Source organism: Bombina bombina, chromosome 1, assembly GCF_027579735.1.
Source record: "Bombina bombina isolate aBomBom1 chromosome 1, aBomBom1.pri, whole genome shotgun sequence".
In the NCBI taxonomy this organism is placed as follows: domain Eukaryota; kingdom Metazoa; phylum Chordata; class Amphibia; order Anura; family Bombinatoridae; genus Bombina; species Bombina bombina.
In genome coordinates, this window is record NC_069499.1 from 463,423,387 (window position 1) to 463,443,706 (window position 20,320).

The following is a 20,320-nucleotide window of genomic DNA, read 5'->3' on the forward strand; positions in this document are numbered from 1 at the left end:
AAAATTCCTATCATTAACTAAATAATTCCTATTTAAAACTAAATACTTACCTATAAAATAAACCCTAAAAACATAATTTATGTAAGAACTTACCTGATAAATTCATTTCTTTCATATTGGCAAGAGTCCATGAGCTAGTGATGTATGGGATATACATTCCTACCAGGAGGGGCAAAGTTTCCCAAACCTCAAAATGCCTATAAATACACCCCTCACCACACCCACAATTCAGTTTAACGAATAGCCAAGAAGTGGGGTGATAAGAAAGGAGCAAAAGCATCAAACAAGGAATTGGAATAATTGTGCTTTATACAAAAAAATCATAACCACCACAAAAAGGGTGGGCCTCATGGACTCTTGCCAATATGAAAGAAATGAATTTATCAGGTAAGTTCTTACATAAATTATGTTTTCTTTCATGTAATTGGCAAGAGTCCATGAGCTAGTGACGTATGGGATAGCAGATACCCAAGATGTGGAACTTCCACGCAAGAGTCACTAGAGAGGGAGGAATACCAAAATATTCAGAACGAAACCTCGTACAGCAAGCTCAGATAGGTCTGACGAACAACACCTGAAGCAAAAACACTGCACGCTGCAGTCATCTAAAAATGACTCTGATCTTAAATACTTGCAGGGCAAGTAAAAAGCAGCTGAAGATAGGATCCTTCAGATTGCTAAGTATCCACTAACCAGCGGATAACGTCACAGACTAAGAGCCGCCAGTCCTTCCCACAAATCTTGAAAGTAGTGAAAGGAGAAACCTCAAAAAGGCTTACTGTACCTTGAATGCTCCAAGGACTAAGTAGCAGAGCAACAGATCTCAGATCCTGCTCCAACACCAGACCAGCCCAAGCGACAGACATGTCAGACAAGGGGACAGAAAGACCCCAACCACAAACCCCCAGGGAATGGAAATAAAAAGGGGGGGATTCGCCCACCCCAACAGAGCTCAGGTGCAAAGCCAATCTGCCCCGTACAGAAATAAGCCACCTGATCCAACCTCCTACACACAGGGCAGGACAAAGACCCTCTAGAGAGAGGAAACCCCAACTCATAAGTAAGACAAACTATCTCCTCCAAAGGGAAGGGCACCGATAACATGAATCCCTAGTATGATCAAATCACGGACCGAATGAAAAATCATCCAGACCCACTATTGACCCCACAGAGAAAAAAACTCCCCACAGAGGAGCACACTCCGTCAGAAGGACAAGACAGGCCTTAAAAAGTTTATAACCAGCACCCGAAGGTGGATGTTAACTCTGGCCTACCTGCTTGCAAGCCAAATGAATTAGCCCCTATGTCACAGAATAGGGCCCCTGGAAAAAAAAAAACTGGGTCGTCCCGAACCAGTCCAACAGATCATAAGTCTCCAGACATCCAAGAAGGATCCAAGACAAGAACTCCGGACCCGGGACCCAGAATCGTCCTAGAAGGAACGACACCCTCAGGGAACACTAGATACCCCGTCTGAAGCAATCAGACCTCACAGGGGATGAGAACCGGGAAACCCGGAGAACGGGTACAGGACTCACTTTTAATTCCCAGCCCAAAGGGAAGAGAACACCCTTAGCCGGAGGTTAACAGCCCCCCAGCAAGGTACTAGGCCATGACAAAGTCACACAATTTCTCTAGATCCCAAAGGCCCCAAGGTCAGCACTAAAGGAAATGAAAAAGAGAACAGTCTCACCGGAAAGAGAGTAGAAAGGCTAGTCTCCATAATACATTCAGATTAACGTTCGAGGACCACACCCCCAAGGGAGAAGAATGGAAAGCATCCCGAACCCAGGCAGAAATACATCCCCTAAGCCAAAAGCTTGGAAAAAGAATACACCTCCTGTCGCCCCTGATAGAGACGACTAACTCCCGAAGAAAGACAGAGCCTCACAGCCTTCACTTCCTAATTAAGCGGCCAAAGCCGCTAGAAAACCAGGACGAAGTCCAGAAAGTCTCGACCCAAAGGAAAAAAACCTCTAAAAGAAACAAGTTCTAAAAGGACACTTCCAAAGAGACCATGAAAGGCAAAACAGTAAGAACGGCGGTATGAAGGACCTAAATCCTCCAACCCACAACGGGAAGAAACACTCTAGTTCCTGAAAAATTCGGGAACGACTGAGCATGTAGCTGTGGATCTCAACTGAGTCCCGGCCCACTAGATTGAAGGCGAATGAGGACTAAACCAATCCCCCATGCCCCTAAGCAACCACGGACCCTCAAGTCCTCTCAGGATGCAAGTAGAAGCTTGCAACATAAAACAAGACAACCACACAAATCATATTGTGATCACTAGGCGCCCTCACCTGACCAACCGGACATAAAGTGCCACGTGTCTAAACTAGGCTTCAAGGACAGAAGGATTTGTACCCAGTCAGGACCAGCCTGAAACCAAGGGCCCCAGCATTGTCAAGGCCACAGAGTCTCCCTAGATAATGGAGGGATAAAGAACAGTCAGACAGACCTTTGTAAACAGTGCGACCACAAAATCGCGAGTATCAATTCCAGAGAGGAAAGTTCTCGAAGGAGACATCACACCACAACATGAGCTTTAGACCAAATAAAAATCATCCTCACTGGATGAAAATAAAAGATAAGGCAACCCATAGATTATCACCCAGGAAGAACGGACGGACCCACAGGACCAGCCCAACAGGTGTCCAGGACTTCCAAGCTCAGAACTGGAAAAGGATACACAAATAAGACTATAAGAAGATTACTTCACCCCCTTATGTCTATGTATGCAAGCCAGTCGAAGAGTAAGACTGAGAATCCCCAGACCTATTAAGAGTGGGATCCTCCAGCATTAGTAGGACCAGTCTATAATGAAAGGCGCAACATACCTCTGCCGGGACAAAAGAAAACACCGGTCCCGAAGGTTGAACCCCTGAGGTCTCAGGGGCAGTCGCTCCCGGAAGGCTGAACTGGATCATGCGATCCCACGCGTGACGAGCCCCAGTTAACAAAACACAGACAATACCGTAAGCACACTCCCGGGAGGTGCAGATGCGCCAGCGCCAAAAATATGGCCAAGCGGAACCATGTCGTAACCTCCGGTGGGAACAGGCCACAGGCCACATTCCCTAGAAAGGATAATTAGCGTTTGGGTTACCTGCATGCATAGTAAGAGTTGATGGTAGGGAACTTTTCTTGTGAGAAATAGAATCCTCAGAGACAGATAGCTCAGTGGGCACCCGATTCCCCAATCCCGAGGAACAGAGCACTCTAAAACAGCATTCGGAACATAACTGATGGGCATGAATCACCCGGGCCAATTCATATTCTTCGCAAGAAGTAAAGTCTGAATCAGAAACATCTATCTCCAAGAATCCTCCATAACTGGGACACTGCCACCTCCAGAGAACCAGATACCAGCGGACCAGGATTTCTCCATCGCCACGCCGTCAGGGAAATGGAGACACAAGGTAAACCGTGCAGTCCATGCAAAAGCGTGCCCAACCGAAAAGGCTGTTTCACTAGACATAGGCCGTTATGTTCCAAAATAGCCATGAGCCAAAGCAACACTACACAGTAGCAGACAGAATCGCATAACAAACATGATTATAACCCCCCTGTTCAATAATCCCCCTCAGGAGATATTAACCCTTGATTCCTAGATACAAAAAGGAGCCTAAGACCCTATGTTAAAGTTATCTCCGAAAGGTTGCAGCCCCTCTCGGATAAACAGTTGAAATTACAATACATCCATGATGAAAATAAAATGAAAGGATCTTAGCAGAATCTACACCGTGGAACAGGAACACGGCCCTTCAAGTGTGACAGATAGTAGCATCGCTTCTGCCATAGACTTGAGAGAAAAGCAGGCAGCGAAACTCGTCAACACTGATTGCTTGTGGAGCTGTTAATATGAGTCAGGATGGTTTCACGGAAAGACTCTCCATGCACCTCCGGACTCTAACTTTCACCCATGCTCTCACTGAGAGGCTGACAGGACTACTTAAAACTCCAGTCCCATGCTGAAGAGTACTACCCTCCATAAGAGACTATCGAAAACTTCTGACACTTCTCTGCCAACCTCCTGGGACGAAAGGCAAAGAATGACTGGGGGATGAGGGAAGTGGGAGGAGTATTTAAGCCTTTGGCTGGGGTGTGTCTCCTCCTGGTGGCCAGGTTCTGAATTCCCAAAAGTAATGAATGCAGCTGTGGACTCTTTGCATTTAAAACAATTATTGCTATCTGCCAAAGAAATAGTAGTACATTTAGCAAGAGTGGAAATGACCCCATCAACCATGGGGACTGTTTCCCACAGATCTAAGTTTGCAATGTTTAAACAATTGTACCCTTTACCTATTACTGAGGGGTTAAAGGAGGTACCTGGTTTAGACCATTCCTTAGAAATCATGTGAAAGACAGCATCAGGTACAAGACAAATCTCAGGGAGATCAGTAGCCGTTTTATATCCTGACTTTAAACGACTCAGGATTTCAGAGAATAATCCTGCTGATAAACCCTGTAAAGTTACTAAGACTTTTTTTTTTAAATGGATATATTCAATTTTAAACATAAAGGAGGGAATGTCAGGTTCTATGAGGCCGAATTATCATATGTCTGTCAGACCTGATGCGACAGTGCAGATCAGGTCCGACAGACATCGCTGAATGCGGAGCATTGCACAAGAGCTGCTGGTGCAACGCCGCCCCCTGTAGACACGCGGCCAATATGCCGTCAGCAGAGAGGTGTGAATCAACCCGATCGGGTTGTATTGTGGCGATTCCTGTCCGCCTAATCAGAGAAGGCGGACAGGGTTATGGAGCAGCAGTCTTTAGACCGCTGCTCCATAACTTGCGTTTTTGGCGAGTTTGAAGACTCGCCAGAAACACAGGCCCTCAAGCTCCATACGGAGCTTGATAAATGGGCCTCTGTCTGATGGAGTCTCTGAATCAGAGTAATCATCATTAGTGGATAATTCAGTATTCTGTTGGTCAGTACAAATATTACTTGTGTTAGTTAAAACATGGGCTGACCTTTTGCATTTATTTGAAGTCGGCAGTGCAGCCAGGGCCTTTTCAATGGCAGCAGCAACAAACTTTCAGTGCTGTGGGTACGCCATCTGCATCCGACTGTTTATGTGAAACAATAGGAGTTTCTGCATATATGGAAACATCAGGTTTTTTTTTTTTTTTTTAAAGTGACAAATTATGTAGATATGACACAAATGAGCTGAAGAAGCTATTTCAGACGATTTGCAATAAGCACAGTCTGCTCAGTTTCCATCCTTGCTTCAAGTACAGGGTGGTGCTGCTCAATTAAGGCAAAATATAAAACAAAATGCAATAATGAACAATAAATCCCTTGTAAAGACAATTTTGAGGTATGGATACAAATTGGTCTTTCAGTCATTTGCCCCTCTATAGTGATCCCTTTCACAGGTATATTGAAGGCTTATTTGGAGAAAAGAAAAAAAAAAAAAAAAGGGATCATTACTGTTTGAGGGCATATTGCTGTGAGGGGGCAGAGCCTAAATACCCACAATTTTGTCAGGAAAATTGGAATCATGGTAGGATGACATCACAAACATCAACATAACAGGGGCGTGGTGTGGTGCACACGCTCTTGTTACCCAGCTAGACCCGTTTCACGCCTAAATTTCCTCCCCTTATCTATTGAGGGGAACAACAGTTTTAAATAAACCACAGGGGAATATTGCCTGTCCCATGGGCCTCTATACAAATTTTATACAGAGAGAATTTAAATTTTAAGTGCCCCATCCATAGCTGAGAGTGTCTATAAAATATTCATACTTACCTGCATGCAGACACTCGCCCACTTAGAAGCAGAGAGCCAAAACAGTAGTAAAACATATCAGCAGTGGCAATGGAGTACAATGTCGATCTGTAAAGTGAGGCACAAGATGAATTCCTGCTACCAAATTTACAGAGAGCCCTAGAATAGATTTCCCATAGGCAAAAACTTGGTATCATCAGGCAATACTCACATCCCTCAGACAAACACTGCACTTAGAGAGGAACTGGGCATCAATATGCTTAGAAGCGCCTTTCACTGAAGAATCAAGCACATCATGCTTCACCACCTCCTAAGGAGGCAATGCTTTGAAACAGGTATGTGTGAGGGGTATTTATAGGCATTTGAGGTTTTGGAAGCTGCCTCCTCCTGGTAAGAATTTATATCCCATCAGTAACAGCTTGTGGACTCTTTCCACCTATATAAAAGAAATATATATATTTTTTTATATTTAATTTATCTTCCAGGGGCACTAAAGTCAAAATTAAACTTTAAAGGATTTAGAGCATGCAGTTTCAGGAGGTTCCAATTTACTTCCATGATCTCATTTGCAGTCTTTACATGCACACTGAGGCACCAGCTCCTACTGAGCATGTGCACAAGTTCACTGGCTATACATAAACTAGTCTGATTATCTGAGTCGTCAAATGACACAGGAGTCAGAAAAATCTACTCATATGAAATTCAGTGTGTTATTCATTGTCTTATGCACTTCTGCTGTATGTAATAATCAGTTAAGATTGGTATTGACTGCACTACATGTATCAATACTTTGCTAGATATAGAAACTAGAATAGTTCTCTCAAGACATGAACCCACATCAAGTATCTCCCCACAAGTCATCAAAAACAAAAAGCTCCTAAGTGAACAACTATGTATCAGCAGAAGTATAACTTAAATTGTCATGAAACAGGTTAAAGATCTGTGCATATCCTAAAAGAGCTAAAAAAAATAGTTTGCCCAGGAAAAATAGTTTAAAATCTGCTGGCAAGTATCTTAAAATAATTTTCTAAAATACGTAAAATTAGTTACATAGCCATGCTGTCTGGATTAGTCAGATCCACCCACCCTTATCAGTATTTAGCATCAGAAACACAGGCATTGTTTTTCACATCAGCTTATTTGCTTCTAGGCATGCTCCAGCACATTACTTTACAGGGCTGCATTCTAGCAAAAGGTAGATATAGAAGCAGCCATAGAAGGAAGAGTGTGTGTGTGTGAAGGGGGGGGGGGTAGAGCTGTACAATTCAGAAACATAAAAGAAAGTGTTAATGGCAAAATACTACAGTATACATTTGCAGGTAATTAAACATATTTTGTCTCTATCACAACTTGTTTTATGTCCCTTTAAGGGAACCCAGAATTCTCTGAAGAATTGAATTAAGTAGATTTCTGGAGATGGAATGATAATGGTAAGCACACATTGTTTTCTTTCCAATGGCATGAAGAGTCTACAAAACCAATACCTAAAATTAGAGAACACAGAATGGAAAGGGGAGGGAGAAACAAGACAGGCAGACCTAAACTGAGGGCCCCACTGCCTAAAGAACGCCTCTCAGCTGAGGCAAAAACAATTTTTTTTTTTTATATAAATTCTTTATGTAAGGAGGACCACCTTGAAAATTTGCTCCACAGAAGCCTAGTTTTTAAAAGCCAAGGAAGAAGAAACAGCCCTAGTTGAATGAGCCATACTATTCAGGAGGATGTTGTTCAGCTGTCTCATAAGCCAACCGAATGACACTCCTCAACCAATAAGAGTAGTTGACGTGACTTTCTGGCCTTTATGTTTGCCAGCAAATACTACAAAAAGGGCGCCTTGCATCTCCTCCACAGTAGTCTCTTCAAACTAAATCAGATAAGGAGTCACACCAATATGAGGATGCACCCAATGCCATACTAGCAACTGGTTGCCATAGCAGTCCTTGGTGTAGAAAAATCTTTAAGTACCCCTCCAGTTTCCTATCCATATGATCTTTAGCTAAGCACTAAGATTCCTCTGGAAGATAGTACCCTCTAATGTGGATATAGTGCCATCCACCTTAGGAACAGTGCGCCAAAGCTACAGGAAACATCTTTTAAAAAAAAAAGGAACACTCTGCTTCTCTCATTCCTAAGAAAGAATGTCCAACATACATTCTAGAACAGGAAAGACTTTCACAGATCCAGGCTTGACAGACTATTTAGCTTGTTGACCTTAGGAGTCTCTGCGACTGTAGGTTCTGAATACTCCAAGGTAGCTAGGACCACCTTAAAGTGATAGTAAACCCCAAAATATTATTTTATTATGCAGATAGAATATACAATTTTAATCAACTTCCATCATTCTCTTGTTATCCATTGCTGAAGGGACAGCATTGCACTACTGACAGGAAGCTGAAAATATTTAGCCAATCACGAGACAAATGTGTGCAGGCACCAATTGGCAGCAGCTCCCACTAGTGTATGATATGTGCGTATTCATTTTTAACAAGGGATACTAGGAACGAAGCACATTTAAAAATAGAAGTGAATTTAAAACCGTCTTAAAAACTACATGCTCTGAATCATGGAAATTTAATTTTGACTTTCCTATCCTTTAAGTAAACAAAGGTGCTTGAGCTTAAATCTAAACTAACCTCCGAGTCCACGGTACTCACCCCAGTAGAATCGGATTCATTGATTTCGCCATTAGAGGCTGACGAATGGTCATCTTCAAATAATTGAGATAGACTGACCAAGGTAGCCTTGGCGTTAGCAGATATTTCTGACTTAGAGGAAATATTCTTAGATTTTCTTTTTCTCTTACCTGAGATGTGCAAGGCACTCAGGGCCACAGATACTGCACAGGTAAGTTGCGCTGCAAAATGACCTGGTAAAAAATACTCCCCCAGGCAGACTGAGTGGAGCCGCAGGGCACTGTAGCATGTTAAACTACAAGGGACGGGGATACTTTGAGAAAGTTGAGGCAACATAATCCTGATACAGAGGGCTCTGAAGGGTTAACTTTGTAACACAAGGAGCAACATTGCACAGGAGGTATCATCTGAGCCTCTAATATAAGCACTTATCAAAGGACATACATATACAGAAGCACTAAAGATAAAGTTGGCACCCCTATATACTCAGCTGTTGCTGGAGTAAACTCACCACCTCCTGAACGAACAAATAGGTAGATAGTGAGACAGGACCTTTTGCTTCACTCCATTGATAACTTAGATATGGAGGGTGCTGCTAGTAATGCCGCTGTGGCCGGAACAAGGATATGCATGGTCGCCACGTGACCGCATCTGATACTAAGTGCGACACAGCTACAAAAAGCATGCAAATAACCACAGCGCTAAAATCCTACACTGTTCACTCCTTTAAAGGACAGAACGAAATCAGTGCTAAACAAAATTACAGTCCCTCTGCCAACCTCATTAAGCCCCTTCCTTAGACATGAGCATCAGAATAATATTTATGAAATAAAAATGTTCTCTACATCAATGCCCCGCATAAATGCCCTAGATAAATCCCCACAATGATGAGATTTATATTTTGAGTCCCCAGGCTCCAGTTATTACTCACTCCTTAACTTGTGTGAAGTAGAAAAAAAAAGGAATTAACCCCTTATGTGTTTATGCCAAATAAGGAAAAGAACTTACTTTTGGAGCTTCAGGGCACAGCGCATCTCAGGTCTGACAAATCCAGACAACTGCTGACAGGGACCTGGAGAAAAAGCAGAGTAACCAACCCTGGTTTTCCATATGGGGATTAGTATAAATTGGAGAACAAGGACTTCCCTGCTGAGCTACCATTACCCCAATACTAGCAGGGAAACTACCAATTAAAGGATAAACCTTAGTTTTCTTCAGACACCATTGTCACACACCTAGATATACGAAGGCAAAACAATGACTGGGGGTTATGGGAAGTGGGAGAGATACTTAAAGCTTTGCTGGGGTGTTTTGCCTCCTGGTGGCTAGGAGTTTAAAGGGACATTAAATAAACATTTTTTTCATAATTCAGATAGAGAATACAATTTTTTAACACTCATTTACTTCTATTATGAAATTTGCTTCATTCTCTAGATATCCTTTGTTGAATAAATATCAATGCAAATGGGTGAGCCAATCACACGAGGAATCTCGCCAGTAGAAGAAATTACACTCCCAGTGGGTTATAGAAGCGATAAGGTAATAAAATGTTAATTTTCCATTGTTCTCTACAAGTATTGGTGATTGTTTTATGAACAGATAAGATAAAGCCTGTACATGTACACAATTTATTAAAGTAATGAGATCTGATTATACCTACAAGCTCAACACATTTTATTAGGTTGTGGCCTCAAAACACAAAATCAGCCGATATACACAAATAAGCCTTTAAAAAAAAAAAAGCAAGTCTCATACATTTTATACTCTGCAGCTGGTAAAAAAAAATAACCCATTAAAGGGGCACTCTAGTCAAAATTAAACTTTCATGATTCAGATAGTGCATGTAATTTTAAACAACTTTCCAATTTACTTCTATTATCTAATTTGCTCAATTCTTTAGATATCCTTTGAAGAAATAGCAATGCACATGTGTGAGCCAATCACACAAGGCCTCTATGTGCAGCAACCAATCAGCAGCTACTGAGCATATCTAGATATGCTTTCAGCAAGTGATCAAGATAATGAAGCAAATGAAATAGAAGTAAATTAGAAAGTTGTTTAAAATGACATGCTCTTTCTAAAAAGAAGAAATTTGGGTTTCATGTCCCTTTAAGGGGAAAACAATTTCACAGTAGCCCCTTTAACTACTTAATTTAGAAATCGAGTATTCTTTATCAGGATAGGGATCCTTAGTTACATTTTCATGGCCCTTTTGAACTAAACTAGTAAATGATCAGGCGATTTTATGCAGGAAGCATTAAAAGCAGTATTAAAAGTAAAAACTACTTAATGTATAACTAAACTTTGTCTTCTGCTTGGAGCAGGTAAAAAATAAAGTGGTGATGCAAACTATTATATTAATAAATTTAGTAACACTGGAAGAAACAGAATTTTGAAAAATTGGGAGCGTCAATTAGGCTACTAACATATCCTTACAACATTCAGAATTAGGGTTTATTCTGTTTTTGAATTAGTCAAGAATATAAAATTGATTAAGAAAGTGGAAGGTACAAATGGAAAAATATTCCCTATAGCAATCAAAAAGGAAGACTTGGGACAAGTGTGGAATACATGCCGCTAAAACCGCATTTACTATTATAAAGTCTTGATGCAATGGTTTATTAATAGTCCCAACATGTCGAAATATTGTTTTCACAACTCATACCCAATAGAACACGTTCTCTTGGATACTTTTTTTAAACTTAAAAAAATATAAAAAAAAAAAAATTGTTATTTAAACGTTGAAATACACCCATTAAAAAGCCAGATCTGGACGACTCCAAGAACAAGCGATGCATAAATGAAGTATCACTTCTCCGCACCAAGTCATCACATTGTACCAATTTGTTTACAATGCTTAAGTTAATTACAAGAAAGTTAAGACAGTACAAACTTTAAATGTAGGTTTTGTTACTATTTTTAATGAAAGACTTTTGAAATATTGTACACTTCCATGACGACAACATATCCGGGTAGCCACAGTAAAATATTTAGAATTACAGCCATTCTCAAGTGTAGTCCTTCTCTGCATCATTTACATAGCGAATAAGATCAGGAAAGCAACCATCAAACAAAACAGACCCATGGCTTCAGACAGGGCAAAGCCAAGGATAGCATATGAGAACAACTGCTGCTTCAGGGAAGGATTTCTATTGGAGAAAACAAACAAAATATAAAAATAGTGCATATTAATTTGCATTTAAACCATTCAAGTTTATATTAACCCAACACTGAAAGTCAATCGATTCAGTGACACTAAAACTAGATTTCTGTGGCTGTCAATTAGGGAGAGTCATATTTGACAAAATGTCCAACCAATGACTGGACTGGAATATAGCAAACGTTAATTTAGAAAATTATATTTACTATTGCTGTCAAAACTGGGATTACAGACTCCAAACAAGTTATAGAAAATGAAAGTATATTGCAAAGTATTTTGTAATTACAAATTTATCAATCTCAGTGTTTCATAACTTAGAATGATGATCCTATAAGCACTGTTTAACCTAAATCCTTTAAGTTGGACCTCTGAACTGTAGATGGGGCAGATTTTATGGAATATCAACTATTCAAGGGCAAAAACTACCTTCATGCCAACGGTTTATTACCCCATTCCCCAGTTTTGCACAGCAAACATGGTTATATTAATATACTTTTTACATCTGATTACCTTGTATCTAAGGCTCTTCTGACAGCCCCCTTATCACACTACAATTTATTTATTTTCTATAGACTTATTTTAGCCAGTTAGTGCGGTGAACAACTCTGGGAGAGAGCACAATGTTATCTATATAGACCACATGAACTAGCAGTCTGTTGAGAAAAGCTAATAAAAAAGCATGTGATAAGAGGCGGTCTTTAGTGGCTTAGAAACAGGCAGAAATGTAGAGGTTAAATTGACTGGACAGAGCATGACTTTATACCACTTTTCAGTTTACTTCTATTAAAACATGCTTTGTTCTTTTGTTGAAGACTAAACCTAGGTAGCCTGATAGGAGCATGCACGTGTCTTAGCATTCTGTGGCAGCATTGCTATAAACAATATTGCAATCACTGCTGACACGTGCACGCTCCTAAGCCATCAGCTTACCTAGGTTTAGTCTTCAAAGAATACCAAAACAAGCCATATTTTAATAGATGCAATATAAAAGTTTAAAATTGCATGCACTAACTGAACCAAGAAAGTTTAAATTTTGACTATACTGTCCCTTTAAGAAAAAAAAAAAAAACTCTACCTGGCATAACCAATGATGAGGCTGCCAAAAACTGTTCCGATGCCAGCTCCAGAGCCAGCCACACCGACTGTGGCAGCACCAGCACCAATGAACTTGGCAGCAGTGTCAATATCCCTGCTGATTGCGCTGGTCTGGAATTCCCTTAGTGCAACCTGGTTGAAGGTGTTTTGAGACCCACTGAGAAGTGTGGCGTTTCCCTAGAAGCAAGCAAATTTATCCACATTAGTGTTTTAATAAAAAAAAACACTAGCTAGACATGAGGCTCATGAGTGCATTTTTATTTTACTAAAGTCTAAGGGATACTGGTTTAAAAGAATTAAGATGTACCCTTTTGCTCATTTTCCATACTTGACCCCCATGATGTACCCTGTGTATCAATTGTCTTTAAGGGGTTTTGAGACTAATACGCAGGTCTTGCTGCTAGTGACAAGATGGTCTATTACCACATGCTGCCCTCTGGGACCCATTAACCTCTTAGTGGAAAAAAAATAAAAATCATTTGATAGAGGGTACGTCACCTGTCAAAGGCTAGCCACTGCTCTAGTACCAATGACAGAAAGTACAATATCCCCATTAAAGGCCCACTGTAAATGGTAAACAAAGCAGAATAAATGCAACTGAATTAAACAGTCAGTGCCCTTTAGGTAAATGGCCTATAGAAATATGATTACTTTCATTTTTCTCTTATCTACTCACAATTTTGGGCTATCAAAGCAAGAGTACAAAACTTACTTAATTTTTTTCCTTTGAAACTATTTAGCATGAATTTACGAAACTCACTTTTATCCCATTTTGTATATAGAGACATTTAGCAACATTTACTGGATATCTATTTTCCAATACAATCACTGTACAGTAAAGACTGTTAGTATTTTAAACCATGTCTGCTCAAGAGAAGTTTGCTTCACATCAAAATTTACATGATACAAGCCACCACCAGCTTCCTTATCAAATGCCGTTTAACCCCTTAATGCAAGATGACTGTTATGCACACAGCCGTGAGGACAAGTCATCCTCCATCATATGAAGCCAGACCACCAATTGTTACACGATCACTCTTTAAAGTGAAGAGTCAATCCTAGCATTGTACAAACTATAGGATTGACTATTATAACAAATAAAAGGGGACTTCCCTTCATGAAGTATAAGATACTTCATGTAGAAAGCTCCTTTGTTTCAACCGATCGCCGTTCTTAGCTGCTACAGCAACCCATGGCTAACAATTTTTGTCAAGGTGATGTTTTCACCTCTTAGCCAATAGCCGCGCAGTAAATCTGGCTTGGCGCCCATGGGAGCTTGATTTACCGTACGACTATTGGCTAAGAGGTGAAACCGTCACCTCTTAGCAAAAAAAAATTTTAAGCCATGGGCTGCCGAAGCAGCTAACGGTAATCGATTAAAACAAATAAACTAGCTTTCTACATGAAGAATCTTATACTTCATAAATGCCCTTTGTTGCAATAGTCAATCCTAGTGTTTGTACAACGCTAGGATTGACTTTCACTTAAGGTTCATTTGTTGCTGCAGAGTGGGAGCAAAGGAAGTGGGTGGTCCCCCAGCAAGTAGTGTTCCCTACACTACGGAACTATTAAGGGAGCTGGAGACCTACATTACAGAAGTGATCTTGGAGGGGGGCCTATGCTACAGGGAAATAGTAGGGAACCCTACAACTACAGAAATAGAAAAAAGAAGCCCAAAACTGCATACTGACAGATTATCTGCTAGTATAAAAGATTGTGACCAGTGGGGAGGAGAAGAGTAGTGTTTGGGAGGGTAATACCGACACCAAGGCAAATAACCTTACAAGGCAACTGATTAACCCATTTACTATGGGGAATTTTAGAAGTGTGGTGCACCTTATTGCCAAAAACCAATGGCAAAGCCATGGATGACTGCTATTTCTGAACAAAGGTGATCCCAGAGAAACTTTTACAACTGTTTGGTTCTCACAGTAATTTACACACACCCCACTACTCAGTCATAAGACAGATTGCAAGGGGGGGGGGGGAATTGTACAATTATTTTTTATCTAGGATGATTGTATTTGTCCTAGAAATAGTGGCATCAAAGTGGGCCTAGATCAATACCTTGGGATGTCTACATATATATATAAGTTCATAGGTTACGCCCCCTATTTCTGTTTAAACAGTAATAGCAAAAATGCTAACAATTCTGGTACTTTGGGCAAGTTTCTTTAAAATTCACAGTAGCAAAGGGGTTAAATGCGTCACTATTTTTTAGGGGATTAGTGCCAATGGTGATAACCTGCCCCAAATACCCTTGTGAAAACATGCACAAGTGTAAAAGGGGACACTTAGAGCCCCCATAAATGCAAGATTCCAGTTTGAAAAGATCTCTTCTATATGGGGTCTCATACTCTTGCCATTAGGCGTTTGCTTTTAGTGCATTGGGCTCAGGGGCTCAAAGAGTCCCCTATCCCTGAAAAAGCACAAAACTTGCAATTCACTCATATGAAAGGACTACCCATTTTCAAATGAGGGCACTGTTATCCACATTTTGTATGATTATGTAAAGTGAATTTTAAATTTCTACATTTTTATTGAATAAAAAAAAAAGCAAAAAATTTGGACTTTCAGGAAAATGTAAAATGTGGGATTATAAAGTGTTTGAAATATTTAATGAAACAAATGCTAATATTTTATGAGTCAGACATAGAAGCAAAACTGAAACGCAGAAAAATACTTTCCAGTTTTAGCTAGCATACCTTGATGACTGTTTTAAATTTTATTTTAACTTAAAAAAGGGATACTAAACTTTCTCTCATGATTCAGATAGAGCATGCAATTTTAAGCAACTTTCTGATTTACTCCTATTAATTGTCTTCATTCTCTTGCTATCTATTTTTTTTAAAAAGCAGGAATGTAAAGATTAGTAGTCGCCCATTTTGGGTTTAGCTCCCTGGATATAGTGCTTGCTTACTGGTGGCTACAGTTAGCAAACCAATAAGCAAGCACAACAGGTTCTGAACCAAATATGGGCCGGCGTCGAAACTTTTACATTCCTGCTTTTTAAGTAAAGAAAGAGCATAAATAAAAATAAATGTATAAATAGGAGTAAATTAGAGTTTCTTAAAATGGCATACTGTGAATCATTAAAGAAAAATGTGGGGTTTAGTATCCCTTTAAGTGGTGGTGGGGGCCTAATGTAAAATATTGAAGTCAAAACTTAAGCCCTTTTTCTTAGAGGTGTCAAGAGTAAACCTAATACAGGGATCTAAACTGAAGTATTTAAGTTCTTGATTTATATGGTAGCTTACACCAGTTTCAAAGGCAATGTTTTTTCCATGAGAATAGCGATATCAACACTACATGTTTTCTACTTTACTAATGGGTCCACTGAACTAGGCAGAAAACAGTTCTAACCTTTGTGTCTACATTAAGGACTTTGGGGTCGTTTCAACAACTCATGGCTCAAGAGTCTGAAGGCATTCCCTGGCTGCATGCCTCTTTGCTGTTCAAATTCTATGCAACCTTATGTCTCATACCAAAGAGAATTTACTCGCTATCAATGCATTTTGGGGGAAAACTCAGAATACCCTATATAAGAAAATTTAATTCAGGACAGATGCAGCATGTCAGTGATTGAGTTATAGTAAAACAAAAGTTTGGCCATGTAATAAATCAGTCGCTCTAAAGTCAAATACCTAAATCAATCTCTAAAAAGGGATGGCACAGATTATAGGAGTACAAGAGCAGTTGGAATATTTTAAAAAAAATGCTATTCTAAATGCAACTTAACACTGCAGTAGGCTTTTTTGCAAAAAAAATTCAAACTCACTAGTATAGAAGAAGATAAGGGAAAATGAAGAAACCATCAAGATGACAAAGCCATTAATCAGAAAAGAAAATAGCACAATCTGTAAAACACCAACTAAACCTTTAGATATATCCGTAAAAAGAAAAACTAACAGAGGGATAGTAAGACTCAAGGATGATAAAGTAGTGGAAGGAGATAAATAGCAAACTGATTAAATGATTACTTTTGTTCAGTCTTCACAAGAGATAGTAAAGATTCTATTAAGGGGTGTTACTTAAAATAACGCGGGTAGTACTTTTCTTTTTACATAGAAAAGTTTCAAGGGCTTTATATATATATATATATATATATATATATATATATATATATATATATATATATATATATATATATATATATATATATATATATATAAAAAAAAAGTCCAGATAATATACATCCAAGGGTTCTAAAAGCTTGGAAACATGACAGCTACTCCATTAGATTTATTTAATCAGTACCTGCTAACAGGAGTTCTGAAAGACTAGAAAATTGCCAGTGTAGTCCCTCTACATAAAAGCGTAGTAGGGAAGATCCAGCTAACTAAAGTCAGTTTGACCTCAGTTGCAGGGAAATTAATGTAAAATCTAAGGAAAGATGTCTTACCTTCAGGCAACTTAGACAGCATGGTCTCACTGCTAGATGATCATGTCAGACTAATCCAATTGATTTCTTTGAATAGTAACTAAATTAATAGTCTAGGGAGGAGCCATAGATGTTTCATATCTAGACTTTTTTTGAAAGCATTTGACAGTTCCACACAATGTATTGTGTTGGACTAGATGCTAAGATTAAGCTGGCTCCTAAGCTTACATTCTTGCTTTTTCAAATAAAGATACCAAGAGAACAAATAATTTACTAGATCTCACCAGTAATTGTATTTGTCTTATTAGAAGTATGAATTAATCCAAAAACTACAGGATACCGAACTGACAAATAAGATAGGAACTTTAAGGACACTGTACTGTAATATGTTTCCCCCTTAATGAATTCCCAGTGGTTTGTTAAATTTAATAGTGTGCAGCTGTTGTATGGGTAAAAGCCTTTACATTTATGCCTACTTGAAATAGCTGGTTTTGTTCCCAAAACTACACCCCGTTCAAGACACTTTTTCTTCTTCTTTAAATAAGCAAATTACCTCTCCAGTTCTGACCTCTGGCCGAGACAACGCTGAGATTGGTCTACACATAACTCTGGACCCAGCACGGATCTGACAGGAGATACAAAAGCTCAGGTTAAGCAATGCAACAGTTATTTATGTACAAACGTAACATTGTATGAATGAGGAACACCAAATCCTTTCAGGCATTTAAGACAATACAAGAAAATGCAGTACTGCAACCACTTTCACATTACCTTAACATTAAATTCCCAACTCTCATTATTTGACAGGGCCAATTCAGACTTGTTAATAAACTTAAAGGGACAGTCTACTCCAATCCATTCCCCAGCTTTGCACAAGCAACATTGTGAGATTATATAAACACTTTTATAACTCATACATTTCTGCATGTTTCTAAGACCCTGCAGGCTGCCTTTACATCAATACATTTTTTATTACTTCACAGCAAGACACTGCTAGCTGATGTGCCATAGATAACGTGGCTTTCACTCCAGTAGAATTATTCATGAGTCAGCACTAAGCTAATAGTACTGAGAGGAATTATCCCTTTTTTTTAGAACATTTTTGGAATAGACTTCCTTTAACAATCAAGTCATTGTTAGTAAAACGCATTGTTTTGCAGTCATATTAACTCTGCTGAGGGCATTTGACAGAAATGTAGTAAAGTAAACTTGTGAAGTCTGGAATATGCACTTTGCAATTCTCACTTTAAAAATCCAACAATTTCTGTTAATTACAGAAAGCGGCAAAATTGACAATTTTTTCTATGCACAAACATCTTATATAAGATCAGTTGTATCATTTTTACACAACACAAATATAAAGTTAATCAGACACAGTTCAAAGTTATTTTACAATAGAAACATTTTTATTAACTTCTCCTTGGCTGTCAAAACCGTATGCAATGCTTTTTGGCAAATTTAAAAACCACCAATATTAGCTAAAATGCCATGTTACTAGAGGTCATATTCCACCTCAAGAAAATTACAAAAGGAGTGGATAACTTTAAAGACCATTTTCAGCATCGGCCTGTACATGTCCTTGAAATGGTCAAATAAAATACAGCAGACTAACACACAAAAAAAAAAAAAAAAAAAAAAAGACTTGAATGAAAAAGCTACAAATGAGACTAACAGTAGGAGGAATGTGCACGGTGCACCGGACAGAGGCGGGGAAAGCCGGAAGCATCTGTCAGGGACATTGACTTTGACCTACAAGGGCCAGTTCTTTGCAGGAGCAACTAGGCCCCATGTGTACTGCAATGCGCGGGGAGGATACCAAGGTACCGAGGTTACTCACCAGAGAAGGAGTGGAAACAAATTTTGCACAGGCGTACATGTCGGCGGTGGGAGTCTGTCTTGCGGGTGGGTTTCTGGTCAGGGATCGGTCTCAGCCTCTCTGCAGAAAAAGAAAGAAACGCTCGCTAATAAAATGCAAAAAGCGCGATATAATTCAAGAAACAGAACTAGCAAACGCCAGTGCTACAGAAAATCCCTAGAGTCACCGTAATGGGCTCTGATTTAAAAAGGGATGGTGACAGATTACTACAGCCCCTACCACCGCTCTTACCGGCGTCAGAGGTCGAACTGAATGGAGAACAACACGCAAGCGCACACAGCACTTTATATCAGCACCCGGATGAAGGGAGGAGTAGAAACACAAGGTCACTTTGTAACAGCTTTATTCATTCAGTTTTTATCCGAGCAACTAGTACTGTGTCTGATCTGTAGGAAGGCATTGAAGAAGTGACGACCTTTCTGTCACACGGGTTTAATACTACAGCTTCTGACAGTTTCTCTTGCTGACATTTTATATTTTTCATAACACTATATTGTTATTCTTGTACGTTATTGCCTTATAGAACTATGATTTTATAATGGTTGTATTTTAGCACAATCATTTTTTTGTGTAAAAAGGCAATAAAGAATTTTGTATTATTATGTTATGTTTGTGACAGTTTACTGCTGCAGCTAAAGGGACACTAAACCAAGATTTCTTCTTTCATGATTCAGGTAGAGAATACAAATTTAAACAACATTCCAATTTACTTCTGTTATCTGATTTTCTTCATTCTATAGATATCCTTTGTTGAAGAAATAGCAAGACACATGAGTGGGCCAATCACGAGGCATCTATGTGCAGCCACAAATCAGCAGCTACTGAGCCTATCTAGATATGCTTTTCAGCAAAGGATATCAAGACAATGAAGCAAATTAGATAATAGAAGTAAATTAGAAAACTGTTTAAAATGGCATACTCTTTCAAAATCATGAAAGAAAAAAAAAAATTGTGTTTGATGTCCCTTTAAACGTGCCACTGCAATAACAAATAAATGTGGTTAAATAGCCATGATTTCATGAACCTGTCTCAAATTGAACTTTTCCCTGCATTAGGCTGCCAGTTACTAACATATTTATTCATAGGTACCCTTGTTACTGCTTTGGTATTGCCACTACACCCATGTATATATGCCTGTGAACTAAAGTAATGCAATACAGAATGTCTTTCTCTGATAAATATTCAAGATTAACCCCTATGGACTGTCATGACCCCTACCAATATTAACCCTGCACTACCAAGACCCTCTAACCTCTAAAACCTCCTAATTTCAAAGATACCTTAAAGGGACAGTCAATTATTTTTTTCATGTTTCAAATAGGGCATTTCCAATTTACTTTTATCATCAAATTTGCTTTGTTCTCTTGGTATTCTCAGTTGAAAGCTAAATATAGGAAGGCTCATTTGATCATTTCTAAGCCCTTGATGGTTGC

The 20,320-nt window shown here is 39.2% G+C and overlaps 1 protein-coding gene across 1 annotated transcript; it reads right to left on the minus strand.

The window, feature by feature from the left end:
- Positions 1-11,276: 11,276 nt before the first annotated feature.
- LOC128645458 (ATP synthase F(0) complex subunit C3, mitochondrial) lies at positions 11,277-19,247 on the minus strand. Its single transcript, XM_053698473.1, has 5 exons — positions 19,119-19,247; positions 18,849-18,947; positions 17,565-17,636; positions 12,611-12,807; positions 11,277-11,524 (listed from the first exon to the last, which is right to left on the minus strand). Exons 2-5 carry the CDS (start codon positions 18,885-18,887, stop codon positions 11,410-11,412), a joined length of 423 nt encoding a protein of 140 aa, XP_053554448.1. The 5' UTR covers positions 18,888-18,947; positions 19,119-19,247; the 3' UTR covers positions 11,277-11,409.
- Between the last annotated feature and the right edge of the window lie 1,073 nt (positions 19,248-20,320).

What these genes read in the sequence shown, in the direction of transcription:
- LOC128645458 (XM_053698473.1), bottom strand. Translation starts at nt 18,887, where the DNA reads ATGTACGCCTGTGCAAAATTTGTTTCCACTCCTTCTCTG. An exon ending in TTGTTTCCACTCCTTCTCTG is followed by an intron (nt 17,637 to 18,848) that starts GTGAGTAACCTC and finishes ATCTCCTGTCAG; the next exon opens with ATCCGTGCTGGGTCCAGAGT. An exon ending in CTCATCATTGGTTATGCCAG is followed by an intron (nt 11,525 to 12,610) that starts GTAGAGTTTTTT and finishes TTTCTCCAATAG; the next exon opens with AAATCCTTCCCTGAAGCAGC.